An 18,402-nucleotide genomic window follows, 5' to 3' on the forward strand; every position below is an offset into this window, starting at 1 on the left:
CCTGCATTATCACATCCTCACAGTCAGGAACATAATCAGGAGAGACCCTTCCCTGAGCTGGCTCAGGGCCAACTAACTTTCCTCTCCTCAGAGCAGCCTCTATATTGTTCAGCCGAACACACCCTGCTCTCTGAGGGGGAGGAGTTACCTGCACTGGTTGCCTAGCTTGTCTTGGGTTTTTCCTTATGGGTTTCAGCTGGGAGTGAACAGGAGGAGGGAGGTTCCTCTGGAGCTCTTCTGAGCTGTTCTGCTCCCCTTCCTCTACTCCCTGCAGTTCAGCCTGCTTTAAGTTAAAGGGAAATACACATTTTTCCCTGGGACTAGTCACAATCCTATCCCCGTGGTTAGCTCGCTGTATGACCGGATAGGGTTTAGTCACCGGCAGCTCTGGGATGAGCGGAGCCACAGGGGACGGATTGTGACATACCCTCCCCCTTAAGGATTGATTGTCCCTATTTTCCAGGGGCAACTCACTATCCTCTTGCATTCGAGACAGAGTGTCAACATTCACACTTAACTTGCCAGGGCGATGCAAAACCTTGAACCTAAACGTTTGCAGAGCCAAGTACCACCGTGTCAGCCTTGCGTTGTTATTTCGCATAGTGTTCAGCCACTTCAGGGCTGCATGGTCGGTTACTAAGGTAAATTCTCTTTCCTGCAAGTAGTGTTCAAGGGTTTGCATAGCCCATTTGGCTGCCAGACATTCCAACTCCACCGTCGCATAACTCCTCTCATTAGGATGTAACTTGCGGCTGAGGAAGAGGACTGGATGTTCTACCCCTTGAACCTCTTGGCTTAATATCGCCCCCAGCCCCGTTCCAGACGCATCAGTTTGTAAAATTAATGGTTTCTTAAAGTCGATTGCTATGAGCACTGGGTTAGTGCACAAAGCTTCCTTTAATTCTGTTAAGGCCTGCCTTCCCTCATCCTTCCAACGCAAGGTGTCCGGACTATTTTTTTTTAGCATGTCCGTGAGGACTGCGGCCTTGGTGGAGAATGCTGGAATAAACCTGCGGTAGTACCCTAGGAGTCCCAAAAACCCCCTCAACTGTTTTTTCGAGCTAGGGATGGGGTATTCCTTTATACAGTGTACCTTGTCCACTAAAGGCCTAATTTGCCCTCTGCCTACTACATACCCTAGGTATTTCACCTCCTTTTGCCCTAGATAGCATTTTTTTGGGTTGATTGTCAACCCTGCCTTTCTTAGGGACTCCAGTATCGCTTGCACATGCACCAGATGTTGGGCCCAATCCTTAGAGAAAATCACGATGTCGTCAAGGTACGCCTCTGCGTAACTATGATGCCCCCTTAGGACCTCCGTGATTCCTCTTTGGCAAGTCGCAGCTGCCCCATGAAGGCCGAAGGGCATGCGCCTGAATTGGTACAGCCCGTGGGGTGTGCTAAAGGCTGTCTTTGGTCTGGCCGATGGGGATAGCGGGATTTGCCAATACCCTTTCGTTAGGTCTAACGTGGAGAGAAATTGGGCCTGACCCAATCGGTCCAAAAGGTCATCCACCCGGGGCATGGGGAAGGCATCAAATTGCGAGACCTCGTTTAACTGACGGAAGTCGATGCAAAATCTGGGTGTGCCATCAGCCTTTGGAACAATAACAATCGGGCTGCTCCAAGGACTTTGAGATGGTTCGATCACCCCCAGTGTTAGCATCTCCTCCACCAGCTTGTGAACCAGTTCTTTCTTTCCCTCTGTGAGTCTATAAGGCTTCACCCGGATTACCTTCCCTGGAGTAGTGACTATCTCATGGGTGACTACTTCGGTCCGCCCCGGGATTGGTGAGAATACATCCCCAAAAGCCTGTACCAAAGTCTCCAGCTGTCTGGCCTGACTGGTGGACAATTCAGTCCCAATATTGACCCCTTCAGTTTGGGCCATGTCCGCTATTTGTGGGCCCAGGTCGTCATCGGATTTCTGCTCTGCCATCATAGTTAACGTTTCCCTATCCCTCCAGGGCTTCAAGAGATTTATGTGGAAAGTCTGAACGCGGTTTGCTTCATCCCTGACTTTATAGTCCACTTCATTCACTCTCTCTATCACCGTGGAGGGCCCCTTCCACTCTGCTAGGAACTTATGAGGGTCTGTGGGTATCAGAACCAGGACCTTATCTCCTATTTCCAAGTGGCGAACCCGAGTCCCCCTATCATAATACTTTTTTTGTTTTTCTTGAGACCACTCCAAATTCTGTTTGCCCACCTGGGCCACCTGCTCTAATCTTTTCCTTAGTTGGGCTAAGTAGGACACTACATTCATATCCTCGCTTTCCTGCGAGCCCCACTGGTCCTTAACCACATCCAGTATTCCCCTAGGGACCCTCCCAAACATCATCTCAAAAGGGCTTACCCCCAAGGAATCCTGTACTCTCTCACGCGCTGCAAACAAAACCAATGGCAGGAAAAGATCCCAATCTCGCTTTTCGGAGCCCGCCACTTTTTTAATCATTTGCTTTAATGTTTGATTGAACCTTTCCACCATCCCGTTAGCCTGGGGATGATAAGCGGCCGTTCTAAGGTGGCGGATCCCGAACCCTTGCCAAAACTTCTCCATTTCTTTTGACAGGAAATTACTTCCTTGGTCGGTTAAGACCTCCCGAGGGAACCCCATCGTACAAAAAAGATTCATTAATTCCCTCATAAGTATCGAGGACGTTGTTTTCCGTAACGGGAAGGCCCAGGGATAACGAGTGGCCACGTCCATCACCACCAAAATGTAGCTATATCCCCTTGGAGTCTTCTCTAATGGTCCCACAATATCCATAGCCACCCGGGCCCAAGGTTCTCCTACTCTGGGTATAGGTATTAATGGGGCCTTAGCTGGTCTATTCAATGAGAGCTTTTGACATGTGGGACAAGATTTGCAAAAACTTGCTACATCCTGAACGAGGCCTGGCCAAAAAAATCTTTGGGAGACCTGAGTTTCCGTTGACTCAGTCCCTTTGTGACCAGAAAGCGGATGATCGTGAGCTGTTTCTACTATTATCCTCCGGAAACCCTGAGGAATTACTAGCTGTTCATTGTTGCAATTGGAGTCCTTCCCCAATGTGAGTCTGTACAGTAACCCTTGTTTCACCTTAAAGCCCACTGGGGACCTAGGGGTTTGGGAAGCTTGTTTCCAGAACTCTGCCAGAGAGGCATCCGCTTTCTGCTCTGCTGCGAAGGTAGGAAATACCTGTGTCACCTCCTTGGGTAACCAGGGAATATCCTTGCCTGTGCTAACCTGTTTCAGAGCCTGGCTCCGTTGTTGCCTTTGTCTGCGGTTCTGTGCCCTAGAGCTTCGATTCGGCCTCTGGGTTGCTTCCCCTATTACCTCCCCACTAAAGGGAAATATCTTCCCCAGTTCCTCCTCTCCGGCTGAAGAAAGGGGGCCCTGGGATCGAGTGCTCACTAGGCCTTGTTTAGGTTTGAGATACTCCTCTAAACCCTTCCAATCCCGACCCAATATGAGGTCGTAGGGTGCGCCGGGTACTATGGCTATCTTGACCCGATCTACCCTATCCTTATTCAATATGGTCGTGGTACGAAGAGGATACCTTACCCTGTCTCCATGTACGCACTTAATAACCACTGATTCTCCCCCCTTATGCTTGGCTTCGGAGGGAAACAATTTCCTATAACATGGGGTAGACATCATGGATTGATCCGCTCCTGTGTCTACCAGAGCAGCCACCATTCTCCCTGCAACTGAGACTGTAGCTCTATAAGCTTCCGGAACCTGGGTATGTATTCCCTGAGTTACCATCAGCTCCCTTTTAGAGTTGCAGAACTTCTGGGTATGCCCTATTTTCCCACAACGATAACACCTCGGGGTTTTCTCAGGGACAGGCTCCTTCGCCCTAGGATACCCTGTAGTTTTCCTAGGCGGGTCCTGACCTCGGCTGCCCTTAGCTTTTCCCAGGCCTAGTAGGGTGGTTGTCTTTTCCTCCTCATAGGCGCCTTGAGCGTCCAAATAGGCTTCTGCCACCTCTAAGGTCTGGGCTAGGGTTTTGCAGCCCTGTTTCTGCACCCAGCCCCTCAAATTCTTTGGAGCGGATTGCAGAAACTGCTCCCTGATCAACTCCAATACAATAGCCCGGTCATCCCCAAGCCATGGACTAAGCCACCGCTCAGCCAGTTTAGACAGTTTTTGAGCAAGTGCCTTAGGCCTTTCCTTATCTTGCATAAGGGTTGCTCTAAACCGCTGGCGGTAATGTTCCTGGGTGTAGCCTAAGTACTCTAGGATATGTGTTTTCACCATTTGGTAATTGTTAGCTACCTCAGGGGCTAGTGTCTGATAAGCAGACAGGGTTTCTCCTGCAAGGCATGGGAGTAGCCTTACCGCCCACTGACCCTGAGGCCAACCAGCAGCAGTAGCTACCCTCTCGAATGCGGATAGGAACTCATCCGGAGCATCCGCTGGTGTGATCTTGCACAGATTCAGCGTGGCTAGAGGGTTAGCTGCTCCTGAGGGTTGTGGTAAACTACTATGTCCAGGCTCACTGCCTGCAGATGTCGATGGGTTCTGCAAAATTCTAGACAGTACTTGCGTTTGCTCCCCCATCGCCAGCACCATCTCGTCGTGTTGCCGCCGAGATAGCTCCTGGGACCGATACCATAACTCTTGGTTGGTTTTTAACACTGCTTGTAAGTCCTCGCTTTGCTTCTGTCGCTCCGCCGTCAGGAACGCTATCAGCTGTTGCTGGTCCATCGTGCCGGATAACCTACAAGAAACAAAGAGAGAGACCAACCCAAGTGCGGTACCACTATATAAGGGTAGTCAACCTCCCTCACCCCCCTGGTTAAGCAGCTTACCAGAGAGCAAGGTGAGTCTGAGCCTTTTGATTGTAGGCCTCCTTGGCCCCCAGTCGTTACTGCGTTTTTGTCCTCTTATTATTTACACAGGTTCTCCAGGTCTTCCTCGGCCTCCGATTCACCACGGTCAGGCAGGATCCCTCTGTTCACCCTCCACAGGAACGTCTGGACACCGGATCCTCCAGGACAGGAACCAATATAATAAACTAAAATAACAAGCTAAAACAACAAATTAGCTAAAGTCCAAAAACTCTTTTTTTTTTTTCCCAAAAATCTTTTTTTTTTTTTTTTCAACCGTTCCCAGAATGTCCAGCAGGAGGCACACTATCCCACTCCTGATACCATATGTGACAGAGCCGGTACCTGTATTTTCCGGAACCCGGTCTCTGCTCACTCGAGCGCAACTCCGGCGTGCTTCCGATGAAGGAAGGAAGTCCTGTTGGTATCTTTACTTGTCAGGAATCAAAAAATCCAAAAAACAACAAATCAGCTTTACTGGTTCAAAGTCACTTTATTCAGTGAAACGATGTTGGGAGCACCGTCTCCCTTAAGCATTCAAAGAAAAATCAAAGTCCAAATAGAATGCTTTAAACAAATATCAAAAATAAAGTATGGAGTGGACCCACCGGAATGGGTTTACCACTGCTACCTTCAATCAGGCAATTCAGGTCAGTAACAGTTCAATAATGCAATTACTAACAGAACTCTAGAGGGGTTGTCTTTATCCTAAGAAGGTAAAGGAACCTTTTTCCCTCTCACACAAGTTCTGGGCCTCCAAGCTCAGCAAGTCTTAAAGCTTGGCTATAACCAACAGAGAAGCTGTTGGTGGGGGAGGGGAGTAAAGGAATTCACTTATTACTTTTCTGATACTTCAGAATGCCAATAATGGCCCCACTATCCCAACCTGGATCTTAAGTGAATTCTCCCCAAAATCATAACATTTACTTCCCTCACATTCACATAAATGAGTCCCCAATTCAGGCCAATTGAGTTACCAAAAAAAAAAACGTGTTTTTTTTTTTTTCTTAGCACAAGTCTATGCAGTTTCACACACGCAGCACTACTGCACAACAATACTCTTATCAACAGAGAAAAGCTCCTGCCTGCACAAACCTCCAGACCTGCCACTTATCCTCACTCCAGGAGCATGTCTTCAGGCAGTCCAAGGTTTTCTCCCCAATCCATGGGTTCAGGCAGAGCTGGCTGGTTGGCAATAGGGTCAGTGTCAGCTTCCTGCATTATCACATCCTCACAGTCAGGAACATAATCAGGAGAGACCCTTCCCTGAGCTGGCTCAGGGCCAACTAACTTTCCTCTCCTCAGAGCAGCCTCTATATTGTTCAGCCGAACACACCCTGCTCTCTGAGGGGGAGGAGTTACCTGCACTGGTTGCCTAGCTTGTCTTGGGTTTTTCCTTATGGGTTTCAGCTGGGAGTGAACAGGAGGAGGGAGGTTCCTCTGGAGCTCTTCTGAGCTGTTCTGCTCCCCTTCCTCTACTCCCTGCAGTTCAGCCTGCTTTAAGTTAAAGGGAAATACACATTTTTCCCTGGGACTAGTCACAATCCTATCCCCGTGGTTAGCTCGCTGTATGACCGGATAGGGTTTAGTCACCGGCAGCTCTGGGATGAGCGGAGCCACAGGGGACGGATTGTGACACCGCCCCTGATTTTCAACGGATGCCCTCTTGTTGTCGTGGGACCCTTGAAAAAGAAGATATCTTCCTCCGCCTCGATGCGGCCCGTAAGATACTTGAACGTCTCGATCATGTCCCCCCTCTCTCTGCGCTCCTCGAGCGAGTATAGCTGTAATTTGTCAAGCCGTTTTTCGTATGGTAGATCCTTGAGTCCCGAGACCATCCGGGTGGCCATTCTTTGCACCGACTCCAGTCTCAGCACATCCTTGCGATAATGCGGCCTCCAGAATTGCACACAGTATTCCAGGTGGGGCCTCACCATGGATCTATACAATGGCATAATGACTTCCGCCTTACGACTGACGAAACCCCTTCGTATGCAGCCCATGATTTGTCTTGCCTTGGACGAAGCCTGCTCCACTTGATTGGCAGACTTCATGTCCTCACTGACGATTACCCCCAAGTCTCGTTCTGCTACCGTTTTTGCTAGGATCTCGCCATTAAGGGTATAAGACTTGCATGGATTCTGGCTGCCCAGGTGCATAACTTTGCATTTTTTGGCATTGAAGTTGAGTTGCCATGTCCTAGACCATCGCTCCAGTAGGAGTAGGTCGTGCATCATGTTGTCGGGCACTGAATCTTCGTCTGTTGTGCATTTGCCCACTACATTACTCAGTTTGGCGTCATCGGCGAATAATGTTATTTTACCTCGAAGCCCTTCTGCCAAGTCTCTTATAAAGATGTTGAATAGGATTGGGCCCAAGACTGAGCCCTGTGGTACTCCACTAATCACCTCCGTCATTTCGGAGGGGGTGCCGTTCAACACCACCCTTTGGAGCCTACTCCAAGCCAGCTCCCAACCCATTTCGTCAATGTGTTACCTAATCCTATAGAACTCATCTTGCTCAGTAACCTGCGGTGTGGTACGCTATCGAATGCTTTGCTAAAGTCCAGGTACACGATGTCCAGGGACTCCCCAATATCCAGCTTCCCCGTTACCCAGTCAAAGAAGCTGATCAGGTTGGATTGGCAGAATCTCCCCTTAGTAAATCCATGTTGTCGGGGATCCCGTAGATTCTCTTCATCCAGGATCTTATCTAATTGGTGTTTGATTAGAGTTTCCATTAGTTTGCTCACTATCGATGTTAGACTCACTGGTCTGTAGTTTGCTGTCTCCATCTTTGAGCCTTTCTTGTGGAGTGGAATGACGTTAGCCATCCTCCAGTCCAACGGAACGCTGCCTGTACTAAGGGAGAGGTTGAAGAGCGCGGACAGTGGCTCCGCCAAGACATCACTCAGCTCCCTAAGCACCCTGGGGTGCAGGTTGTCCGGCCCCATTGCTTTGTTAACCTTGAGCTTTGACAGCTCACCGTAGACACTGCTGGGCGTAAACTCAAAGTTACTAAACGGGTCAACTGAGCCAACCCTTGTCTGTACCTGAGGGCCGAGCCCTGGCGCTTCTCGGGTGAAGACTGAGCAGAAGTATTCATTTAATAGTTGGGCTTTTTCCGAATCCTTTTCCACATAGTCTCCGTCAGGTTTCCTAAGACGTACAATCCCGCCTGAGTTTTTTCTTCTATCACTGATATACCTGAAGAAGGATTTATCTCCCTTCTGGATGTTCTTTGCTAGAGACTCCTCCATGAGGAATTTAGCCTCCCTGACTGCTGTTTTGACGGCTTTTGATTTGGCCAGGTAGTCTGCTCTAGAGTCCTGCTTCCCTGATTGTTTGTAAGAGATGAATGCTTTTTTCTTCTCCTTGATCAGGTCTGAGATCTCCGCAGTAAACCACTGTGGCTTATTGTTCCTTCGCCGTTTACTTACTGATTTTACATAGCGGTTTGTTGCTTCTTGTATGGTTGCTTTCAAAGTCGACCACATGTCTTCCACGTTATCGGTTTCTTCTTGGCTTTGTAGCGCCTGGTGAACGAAGTCTCCCATTTCTTTGAAATTTGTGTCCTTGAATTTGAGGACTTTGGTTAGTGTAGTAGATTTAGTGAAACCTTTCCTGATATTGAACCATACCATGTTGTGGTCACTGGAGGCCAATGTGTCGCCCACCGAGACCTCTGTGACACTTTCTCCATTGGTAAGTATCAGGTCCAGTATTGCCTGATCCCTTGTTGGTTCCAACACCAGTTGCCTGAGGCTTGCTCCTTTCATAGAGTTTAATAGCCTCCTGCTGCTGCCGGAAGCAGAGGTAAGTGTAACCCAATCTACATCAGGCATGTTGAAGTCACCTAGCAATACTGTGTCCCCACGCAAGGTGATATTTTCTATATCTTCGATTATTTCCATATCCAGGTCATCCTGTTGTCTTGGGGGTCTGTAAATTACGCCAAGATACAAGCATTTGTCCTTCCCTCTGGCCAAATTAACCCAAAGGGATTCCCCAGTATACTGGACATCTGAGATTCTCGTGTACTGTTCTGTTCTGTTGTGGATTAATAACTGGTTATTGGATAGAAAAATGAGGGTAGGGTTAAATGGCCATTTTTCTCAATGGAGGAAGTTAAATAGTGGGGAAAAAAAGATGGAATAAGACTGCTGTGTACAGGAAGGGCCACATATTCAAACTTTTCTGAGCTCTGCTCCATCAAGGCACCATGTGATGGGATCATTCATTTGGTGCCTGACTCAATCTTATTGATATAAAAATGAAATTCCTTTGAATTATTTCTCTATGTATATTAAACAAAATAAATGGTTGCAATTAACAAATCATTTCAGCAGCAAAAATATATAAAAGTGCTTGGAAATGTACGAAGTTCACTGCAGACATCTTCAGAATCTTCTCATACCTGGTGTTTTCTTCTGGGGTGGCTCCTCTTCTGGCATTTGTTGGTATGATGGTAAGATTCCATTGAGAGTATCCATATGTTTTACTCCCCTGCCAACACAAACCAAATGTAAAGAGTTGCTTTAGAGATAATCTGTCAGACAAATCTTAGGCATGAAATAATCTGGAATGTTCTCTTGTTAATAATGTATCTACCTGAAAGAAGGTGGCACAAAGTCTGGAGGCAAGGTTAAAGGAAGAGGTTGCCCTGCTTTTGCCATGTCAATTAAATGCATGGCTAAAACATACTCATCAGCTCTTAGCTTTCCATCCCCATCAATGTCGGCAAGAGACCTACAGAAAGCAGAAAGTTAATTGCATTAGTAAAGATGAACATCTAAGTTCTCATATCTTTTCCTAAGCACCATTTTATGTACCACCTTAATGATCTTGTGCAGATGTACCACTGTAAAACTGTCTGAAAATAGACCAGTGCAAGGTTATTTAGGACTTTAAATGCCACAATCAAAAAACTTTTAATTTTATGCAACCTTCTACTGGCAACCAATGACGATGAACTAAATATCAGGCAATAACATATGTTTAAATATCAACCTGGCTGCAGCATTTTGAACAAAATTTAGGCTTTTCAGGAGTTTGACATGCTTGTTCTACAGTATGCTTGTGAGCACAGATGGACAACCCTATGGTTCAGCATACATCCCTATTGCACTGGAAATGATCAATATTCTCAACAGAGACGGGTAAAAGGTGGTGGGGTTCCCAGGGGGAGGGGGGTTGGGACCACTACTTTTTAGCATGTTTATAAGCCATATTTATTTATTTAAGACTTTTTAAATACCATTTACAAAAAAAACTAAACGGTTTACATATGGAATAAATGAAAGCAGGAATAAGAAGTGAAGTGATTAAAATTTGCTGATGACACAAAGTTACTCAAAGTTGTTAAATTACAAGGATTGTGAAAAATTGCAATAGGATTTTACAAGACTAGGAGACTTGGCATCCAAATAGCAGATGACATTTAAGGCTTCTTTTACTAAGGTGCGCTAGCGTTTTAAGCGCGCGCTAAAGATTTGCACGTGCAAACCACGCGCTAAATGAAAAATACTGATGCAAGCTCTATGGAGGCGTTAGCGTGTAGCGCGCACTAAGGGCGCGCTAAAACCACTAGCGCACCTTAGTAAAAGGAGCCCTTAGTGTGAGCACGTGCAAAGTGATGTATGCAGGAAAGAGAAACCCAAACTATAGTTATATGATGCAAGGTTCCACATCAGGAATCACTGCTCAGGAAAAGGAAATAGGTGACATTGTTGATGATACACCTAAACCCTCTGTTCAGTCTGTAGCAGATGGTCTCTCTCCTTTTCAATCCGTTCAAAATTCTGCTGTATGACAGATTTCTTATAGCATCTTATAAGTATAGTAGATCACATGTCTTGTTCATTTTCCCATCCGTTCAGGGTTGTAAAAGCAAGAAATTTCTTGATGATACACTAGCATTTCAGGCAGCTTTCTATGATAAAGAATTTCGATCGTTGCTGCTTACAGCTTGTCCTTATAAACATTTTAGAACCCAGTTGAAAACTTATCTCATTTCAAAATACTGTACCTGGCCAAACAGTTCTATTGTGTTTCTCTTGTTACTTTTATTTATAATCTTTTGTAAACCGCGTTGAACTTACGGTTACGCGGTTTAGAAGCACGATGTTATGTTATGTTATTCTGCCAGAGTTGCTATGCTCACATCACCCCTCTCCCTCAAGTCATGTCAACTGGCTCCCTATCCATTTCCGCACAGTTCAAACTCTTATAGATTTACAAATCCATTCACTCCACAGCTCCTCACTATCTCTCCTCTCTTGTCTCTCCCTATAATTCTCCCAGGAACTCTGTTCATCAGGCAAGTCCCTCTTATCTGTACCCTTTTTCCAGACTGCATTCCTTCTCTCTTGCTGCACCATATGCCTGAACAGACTGCCTGAGCCGTTTTGTCAAGCTCTGTCCCTGGCAGTATTCAAATCCAGGCTAAAAGCCCACTTTTTTAGGTTGTTTTTAACTCCTAACCCCCACTTACTTAGAAAGTACCCATGACTGAGAAACTCCCTAACCCCCCCCACCTGTCCTGTTTGTCTGTCTGATTAGACTGTAAGCTCTACTGAAAAGAGACTGTCTCTTGAATGTTTTAATGTACAGTGCTATAGAAATGAAAAGAAGTAGTAGTATAATCTTGCCAGGTACTAGTGACCTGGATTGGCTACTGTTAGAAACAGGATACTGGGCTTGAAGGACCTTCATTCTGTCCTAGTATGATAATACTTGTGTTCTGAAGTTACAAGCTATACAGTATGCATAACAACAAATAATTAAATGAAAATTAAGAAGTTACAAAGTAACAAAACCTGGTATCATAGGACAAAGACAAAACACCACTGCAGAACATAACCAATATATCCAGATCACACCTTCACTCTTCCCCCAAAAGCAAAACAAAATAAATATGGCATGATGTGACACTAGATAAGCAACAAGAACTAGAGGACACTCAAAAAAATTGAAGGGAGATAGTTTTAGAACAAATGCTAGGAAGTTCTTCTTTACCCAGAGGGTGGTGGACACCTGGAATGCGCTTCCAGAGGGGGTGGTTGAGCAGAGTACGGTTTTGGGTTTCAAAAAGGGATTGGACGAATTCCTGAGGGGTAAGGGAATCCAGGGGTACAATTAGAGGGTTACTATACAAGACAAAATGCTCTTGAGTAATAGATCACTACAGGTCATTGACCTGGGGGGCCGCCGCGGGAGCGGACTGCTGGGCATGATGGACCTATGGTCTGACTCGGCAGAGGCCATGCTTATGTGCTTATGTGCTTATATGTGCATACTTGATTTGTCCCTGCTATTTTCACAGCACAGACCGTAGAAGTCTGTCTGTCATTTCCCCATCCGTTCAGCCAAAATCAGGACAAAGAAGTCTGCCCAGCACTGGATTTTCTTCTCAATTACTAGTGTTGCCATCTAATCACCGCTAAGCTGGTTTGGTTCCTTGCCTTCCATATAGAATTCCTTTATGTTTATCCCACACATAAGAGAATTCAGTTATCATTTTCATCTCCATCACATCCCAAGAGAGGGCATACCAGGCATCTATCACCCTCTCATGAAAAAGTACTTCCTAACATTATCCCTGAGTCAACACTCCACTTGGGAGTATTGTGTTCAGATTTGGAGACCGTATCTGGCGAAGAACGTAAGACTTGAAGCAGACCAGAGGAGGGCGACGAAAATGATAGGAGGTTTGCACCAGAAGACGTATGAGGAGAGACCGCAAGCCCTGAATATGTATAGCCAAGAAGAAAGGAGGGACAGGGGAGATTTGATTCAGACGTTCAAATATTGAAAGGTATTAACGTAGAACAAAATCTTTTCTAGAGAAAGGAAAATGGTAAAACCAGAGGACATAATTTGATGTTGAGGGGTGGTAGATTCAAGAGCAATGTTAGGAAATTCTACTTTACAGAGAGGGTGGTGGATGCCTGGGATGCGCTTCCGAGAGAGGTGGTGGAGAGGAAAATGATGATGGAGTTCAAAGAAGCATGGGATGAATACAGAGGATCTAGAATCAGAAAATAATAGTAAATATTGAAGAACTAAGGCAGTACTGGGCAGACTTGTAGGGTATGGGTCTGTATATGGCCTTTTGGTAGGGGATGGGCTGGGAGGGTGTAGATGGGCTATAGTGAGTTTTGATGGAGACTTTAGCAGTTGGAACCCAAGCACAGTACTGGGTAGAGCTTTGGATTCTTGCCCAGAAATAGCTAAGAAGAAAAAAAAATTAAATTGAATCAGGTTGGGCAGACTGGATGGATCATTCAGGTCTTTATCTGCCATCATCTACTATGTTACGTACATCACTCTGCACTTCTTCACATTAAATTTTAACTGACAAACCTTTGAACATTCTTCTAATTTTTGAAGATCTCTTGTCATGATTTCTATTCCCTTTGGGGTAGCCACTCTATTGGTTATATTTATGTCTTCCGAAAAAAAGCAAACTTTTTCTTCTAACCCTTCAGCAATTGGCCTGAGAAATTCCATTGCTCACCTTCCTTTCCTCCAAATGAATCCTATTTACCACCATCCTCTGTCGCCTGTCAATCAACCAGTTTCCAATCCAGTTCACTACTTGGGTCCTAACTTCAGCCCTCTCGCTTATTCAAGAGGCTTCTGTGAGGAACCATATCAAAGGATTTGCTGAAATCTAATGACATCTAATGAACGTCCTTTATCCAGTTCTTTAGTCAGTCAGTCAAAGAAAATCTAACAAATTTGTTCTTTTAGTAAATCCATCTTTTCCTTCAGCAGGCAACCCATTAAAGAATTACCTCTTAAATGTCAGCAGAGGTCCATATGAAAAGACAATTTTGATCCGTAGTCTACAGGAACAGCAAATCCTGCTTCACAAAGTCATCAACCTAGAGCAGTTTCCTGCAAACTTTTTTTTGCTCCGGGACACTAATAGAACAAATGTTTTTCTGTGGCACACTCCCAGCCCTGCCCCGTTCCGCACAAACCTCGTCTCGTTTTTCCTGAGCTCAGGGCTATGTCTGGAGGGCCTCTGAGCATGTGCATTTGTTGATGCGATGACATCGCACACATGGGTGCATGTGTACCTCATCATAATGCTAACGTCTGCGCATGCTCAGAGGCCCTTCAGACATGGCCCTAAGCTCAAGGAAAATGAGACAAGATTCATGTGGGGGCAAAGGAGAGATGCCGACGCCAGAAGTGACACTCAGTATTTGTCATGTGTCCTTCAATCCCTGGCGGCACACCCAGAATCTCGCCATGGCACACAGTTTGCGATTCACTGACCTAGAGGAATTTGAAATATGATAAGCTAGAGGATGTCTAAGACTGCAGTTAAGCATCATGAAGCAGGACCCAACCAGTTATCAGGCATAATTAAATTATCATCTTGTGCAGCAACTTGGTGGGGGGGGGCATCAAATTGCTGTCTGAGTCGAAGCAATAGGTCCCAACAACCACAAAAATTCAAAGAAAGTGAGCAATTTTCAATCAGCCCATTTACCAAGATTATTCTGGGAGGGCTGATGTTGGGAAGCCAAGGGGACAAAGTTAATTGGAGAGAATTCAAGGCTGAAGATTTGTGTAGGGTGTCTTAATACCCTTTCATACACCCTATAAGGTGCTAATCTCCATCAGCATAAAATGCAGCCCTTTTAGTACAGGAAACAGTCCATCCAAAATAAAAACTTACCAAATAGTAGCTAGCTGAGTCTGTGACAGGTTTGATTGCCCAAGGGCATTTTTAACTTGAAAACCTTGATAAGAGAAACAGAAAAGAAAGACGATTATTAAATATCTTTTTCTAGGCAGTGCACTTATGACCTAGCAGTGCAGATACCAGTATCTGTAAGCATCCCAGTAAGATATGTCATTAGAATATTATGCTTTTGAAGTTGCTTAGCTTTATTGCTAATCGTACATTACCTACTTTCTGGCTAGATACTGAAAGAGATGAAAAATTGGAACAAGAACTTAAGGCACTTAAGTCTGACAAACAGTACTTCAATATGTGCAGACCAAATAATTCTATAGCAGTGCATCCCCTATAGGTGCTGGTTATGGTGCTTATTTTATAAAGAAAAATAGTCAACTACTTTTCTTTATAGAATACTAACACAAATGGCATACAACACACACATGTAAATGCCTACATTTAGATGTTAGGAACTATATGCATAAATGACAAAATTTTGGGATCCTTTTACAAAGCCACAGTAGCAGCTGCTGCCGTGATAATCGCTCCGACACCCATAGGGATTTAATGGGTGAAGCATTTGCGGTGCAGTAGTTGCTACCACAGCTTTATAAAAGGTTGGTTTTTTAAAAAAATTATTATTATTTATGCATGTACCTGTACACTCTTCCCACACACACACCTACCAGCAAAAGTACACACTAGAGCAAACAACCCCACATGGCTAGATATTTTAAACAGATAGAAGATATTTGCAATCATGCTACTTTCATAAGCTATGTGTTATGAATTTTCTATTTTGGTAAAACATTTATAGTGATAAAAAACATTTTATAAATTAAAGGAACTGAATTAAATATACTACAACAATTTTAAATGTTCCTCACTACAAGACCCAAAAGCTTAGAACTTAATAATAATAAAAAGGGTAAGGATAAGTAGTTCTTTTCAAGTCCTAGACTAGCTGCTGATTTCCTAGGAAATGAGACATTTAGTGAACTTTTCACTAGATACATTACCAGTGACTCAATATAAACCATGTTTTTCAGTTTGCACATGCTGTAAAATGCATTTTGATTAAGACATTCCTTATTTGAAGATAAGTAAGATATCTCCAAAATTAATAAATCAGGGATCACAAAGTCCCTCCTTGAGGGCCGCAATCCAGTTGGGTTTTCAGGATTTCCTCAATGAATATGCATATTTATGTGCATGCACTGCTTTCAATGCATATTCATTGGGGAAATCCTGAAAACCCGATTGGATTGCGGCCCTCAAGGAGGGACTTTGAGACCCCTGTAATAAATGGATAGTGCATTGTAACTGCCTGCCATTCAATATACATATACATACTTAATAGTGGTAAAGAAAGATTAGGTTCTTACCTCAGTAATTTTTCTTGTAGATATGTCTAGTGGTCCTGAACGCTAGGGTCCTGTATCTGAACTAGCAAATTACTTGCAGAAAACTGCCAATCCATGTTTTCCAACTCCATTTCCTTCCCAGGGAGCTCCTCCTGCCCCCTCAGTTTGTATAAAAGCAATCTAGTAGCACCATAATAAAAGACATAACAGGAAGGAGGAAAATGGGGAAGAATCCCCAACACTATGATTTTGTTCTGCTCTATAACAAACCACAGAAAGCAACATTATAACATCCAAAATTGTGCAACCAGCACTAATTATGTATAAAGCTTGTAGCTATTCGCATGACCTGCTAGCAAGCAGACACTTAACCAGACTGTATGGAAAAGGCAGCTGGCCTCAGCCACCACCCACAGGCTGCTCTTAGCCGTAGGTAGCCAGAGGAGCAGCTGCTTGTAGCGAATCAGACTTTCAAAACCACCAACTCACCTTCCTCCTTGGACAGAGCTCTGATAAGCCAATCATCCAAATATGGGTGCACCTGAATCCCAGCTTTGTGAAGGTGTGCTGCTACCACCACCATCACCATGGTAAAGGTGCGAGGTGTCATGGCCATGCCGAAGGGAAACGTGGAAAACTGAAAATGTTTCTCCAGCATATGAAATTGTAATTATCTCCTGTGGGCCATGAAAATGGGAATGTTAAGATAGGCCTCCATCAGACAGAGGGAGGCAAGAAATTCCCCCGGTGCCACTGCCGCTATGACCGACTAAACGGTTTCCATGCGAAAGAGCAGTATCTTCAGAGTTGCATTGACCGACTTGCGATCTAGAATTGGTCTGAAGTCATCTGAGCCTTTCTTTGGCATAATGAAGTATATCAAGTATCTGTCCAAGCCCAAGTCTGCATCTGGGACCAGCTCTATGGCACGAGGAGCCAGTAGCTTTTTCACTGCAGCCTGAACTTTTGAGGACTCTCTCTGGCCAGCCAGAGAGGTTACAAAGCAGTCTGGTAGGGGTGTACAGAACCCAATTTTGTACCCTTCCTTATTTCATCTAGAACTCAGAAATATGCACCAATCTGAGACCAGACCAGACCAGCCAAAGGGCTAACAGTCTGCCCCCTTATCTGGGGGGAGCTCAGCCCCTGGCCTGGCATCACTGTGCTTTCTTTTTTTTTTTTTTAATCTTTATTAAGTTTCAAGGCCGACAAAAAGTGCAGAACATTATTCATACATTAATCATCAAAGTAAGCACTTATAATCAATCAATAACAATATACAAAGAATAACCCCCCCATACCCTTCCAATACATTCAATCAAGGATTAAAACAAAGCAAAGAGCTAGCCACCCCTCCCTCCCAACCTTCCCTGAATGTGTGTACAAATCAACAAAAATTAAAACTAAAAGATCACTATTTCGAAGTAACAAAAGACATCAATGGGCCCCAAATCAATTTGAATAAATTATTATGCCCCAACATGTCAGCGTTCATTTTCCCATTCAGGTAGCATAAGCATAAATTCACCCATCAAAAAGGAAAACTAAGGCGATCCCAATTTTTCCAATTGCGAGTAACCACTGTGCTTTCTTAGTGGCTGGTGAGGGGTGAGAGCCCAAGGCTTGCTGTCTCCTGCCCTCACTAAAACTCCGACATGATCCCTGAAAGGGTCTTTGAATCATTTGGCCTCCCAAATACACTCAAAATCTTTGGGAGCCTTGAAAATTGCCCCAACCCGAATTCCAGGCCATCCAGGATCTGCTGTCCAGTAAAGACTTAGGGCTATGGTTGGTCACAATGGCCATCAGGTCATCCTGACCCTTGCTAAAGAGCATCTGCCCCTAAAATGGAAGCCTGCTTAGTGAAGCTTTAGAGGTAGCATCACCTGTCCTCCGCCTGATACAGAGTATCTGTTGGACGGAGATAACAAAGACCGAGACCTTGCTCATAACTCTAAGATCATACCGATCATCCACAATATAATTCACCCCAGAGAGAAGCTTTTGGGAGTCTTCCCCATCTATCGGGTCTGAGGTCCAAGACAGGCAAATATGACAAGCAAATGCCACAAAGGAAGACAAAGCTGCTGCCTTAATCCCTAGGGCCAAAGCTGCACATTGACGTTTGATGAATAAGCTCACTTTGCAGCCCTAAGGATCCTTTAACATAATTTAACGGGACAGAATCAGCATGGGTTCAGCCACGGAAGACACTGCCTCACCAATGTGTTTGACTTCCTTGAAGGTATGAATAAACATGTGGATAAAGGTGAGCTGGTTGATGTAGTATATTTAGATTTTCAGAAAGCTTTTGACAAAATTCCTCATGAGAGGCTCTAGAGAAAATTAAAGAGTCATGGATTAGGAATTGGTTTTCTCCTCTCTTGGGTTTCTTTATTAACATCAGGGTAAATCCAAACGCGTTGTCCCATGAAAGGAGTCTGTGCATTCCTGAAGTTCATTTTCATTATAGCAGAGAGGAGAAAACTTTTTCTAAATATGAGGCAAGAAGTGAAGGATTTGG

The 18,402-nt window shown here is 44.7% G+C and overlaps 1 protein-coding gene across 7 annotated transcripts in view; it reads right to left on the minus strand.

Annotated features, from left to right (window-relative positions):
• ITSN2 (intersectin 2) overlaps positions 1-18,402 on the minus strand; it is a 317,097-nt gene that overhangs the window by 221,246 nt on the left and 77,449 nt on the right. For all 7 annotated transcript variants that reach the window (XM_033939784.1, XM_033939780.1, XM_033939783.1 and 4 more), the window contains 3 exons: positions 14,512-14,575; positions 9,429-9,566; positions 9,235-9,323 (listed from right to left, as the gene is read on the minus strand). In XM_033939784.1, the coding sequence (XP_033795675.1) occupies positions 9,235-9,323; positions 9,429-9,566; positions 14,512-14,575 (291 nt within the window). The remainder of the gene's footprint in view (positions 1-9,234; positions 9,324-9,428; positions 9,567-14,511; positions 14,576-18,402) is intronic.

Source organism: Geotrypetes seraphini, chromosome 3 (genome assembly GCF_902459505.1).
Source record: "Geotrypetes seraphini chromosome 3, aGeoSer1.1, whole genome shotgun sequence".
Taxonomy (NCBI): Eukaryota; Metazoa; Chordata; class Amphibia; order Gymnophiona; family Dermophiidae; genus Geotrypetes; species Geotrypetes seraphini.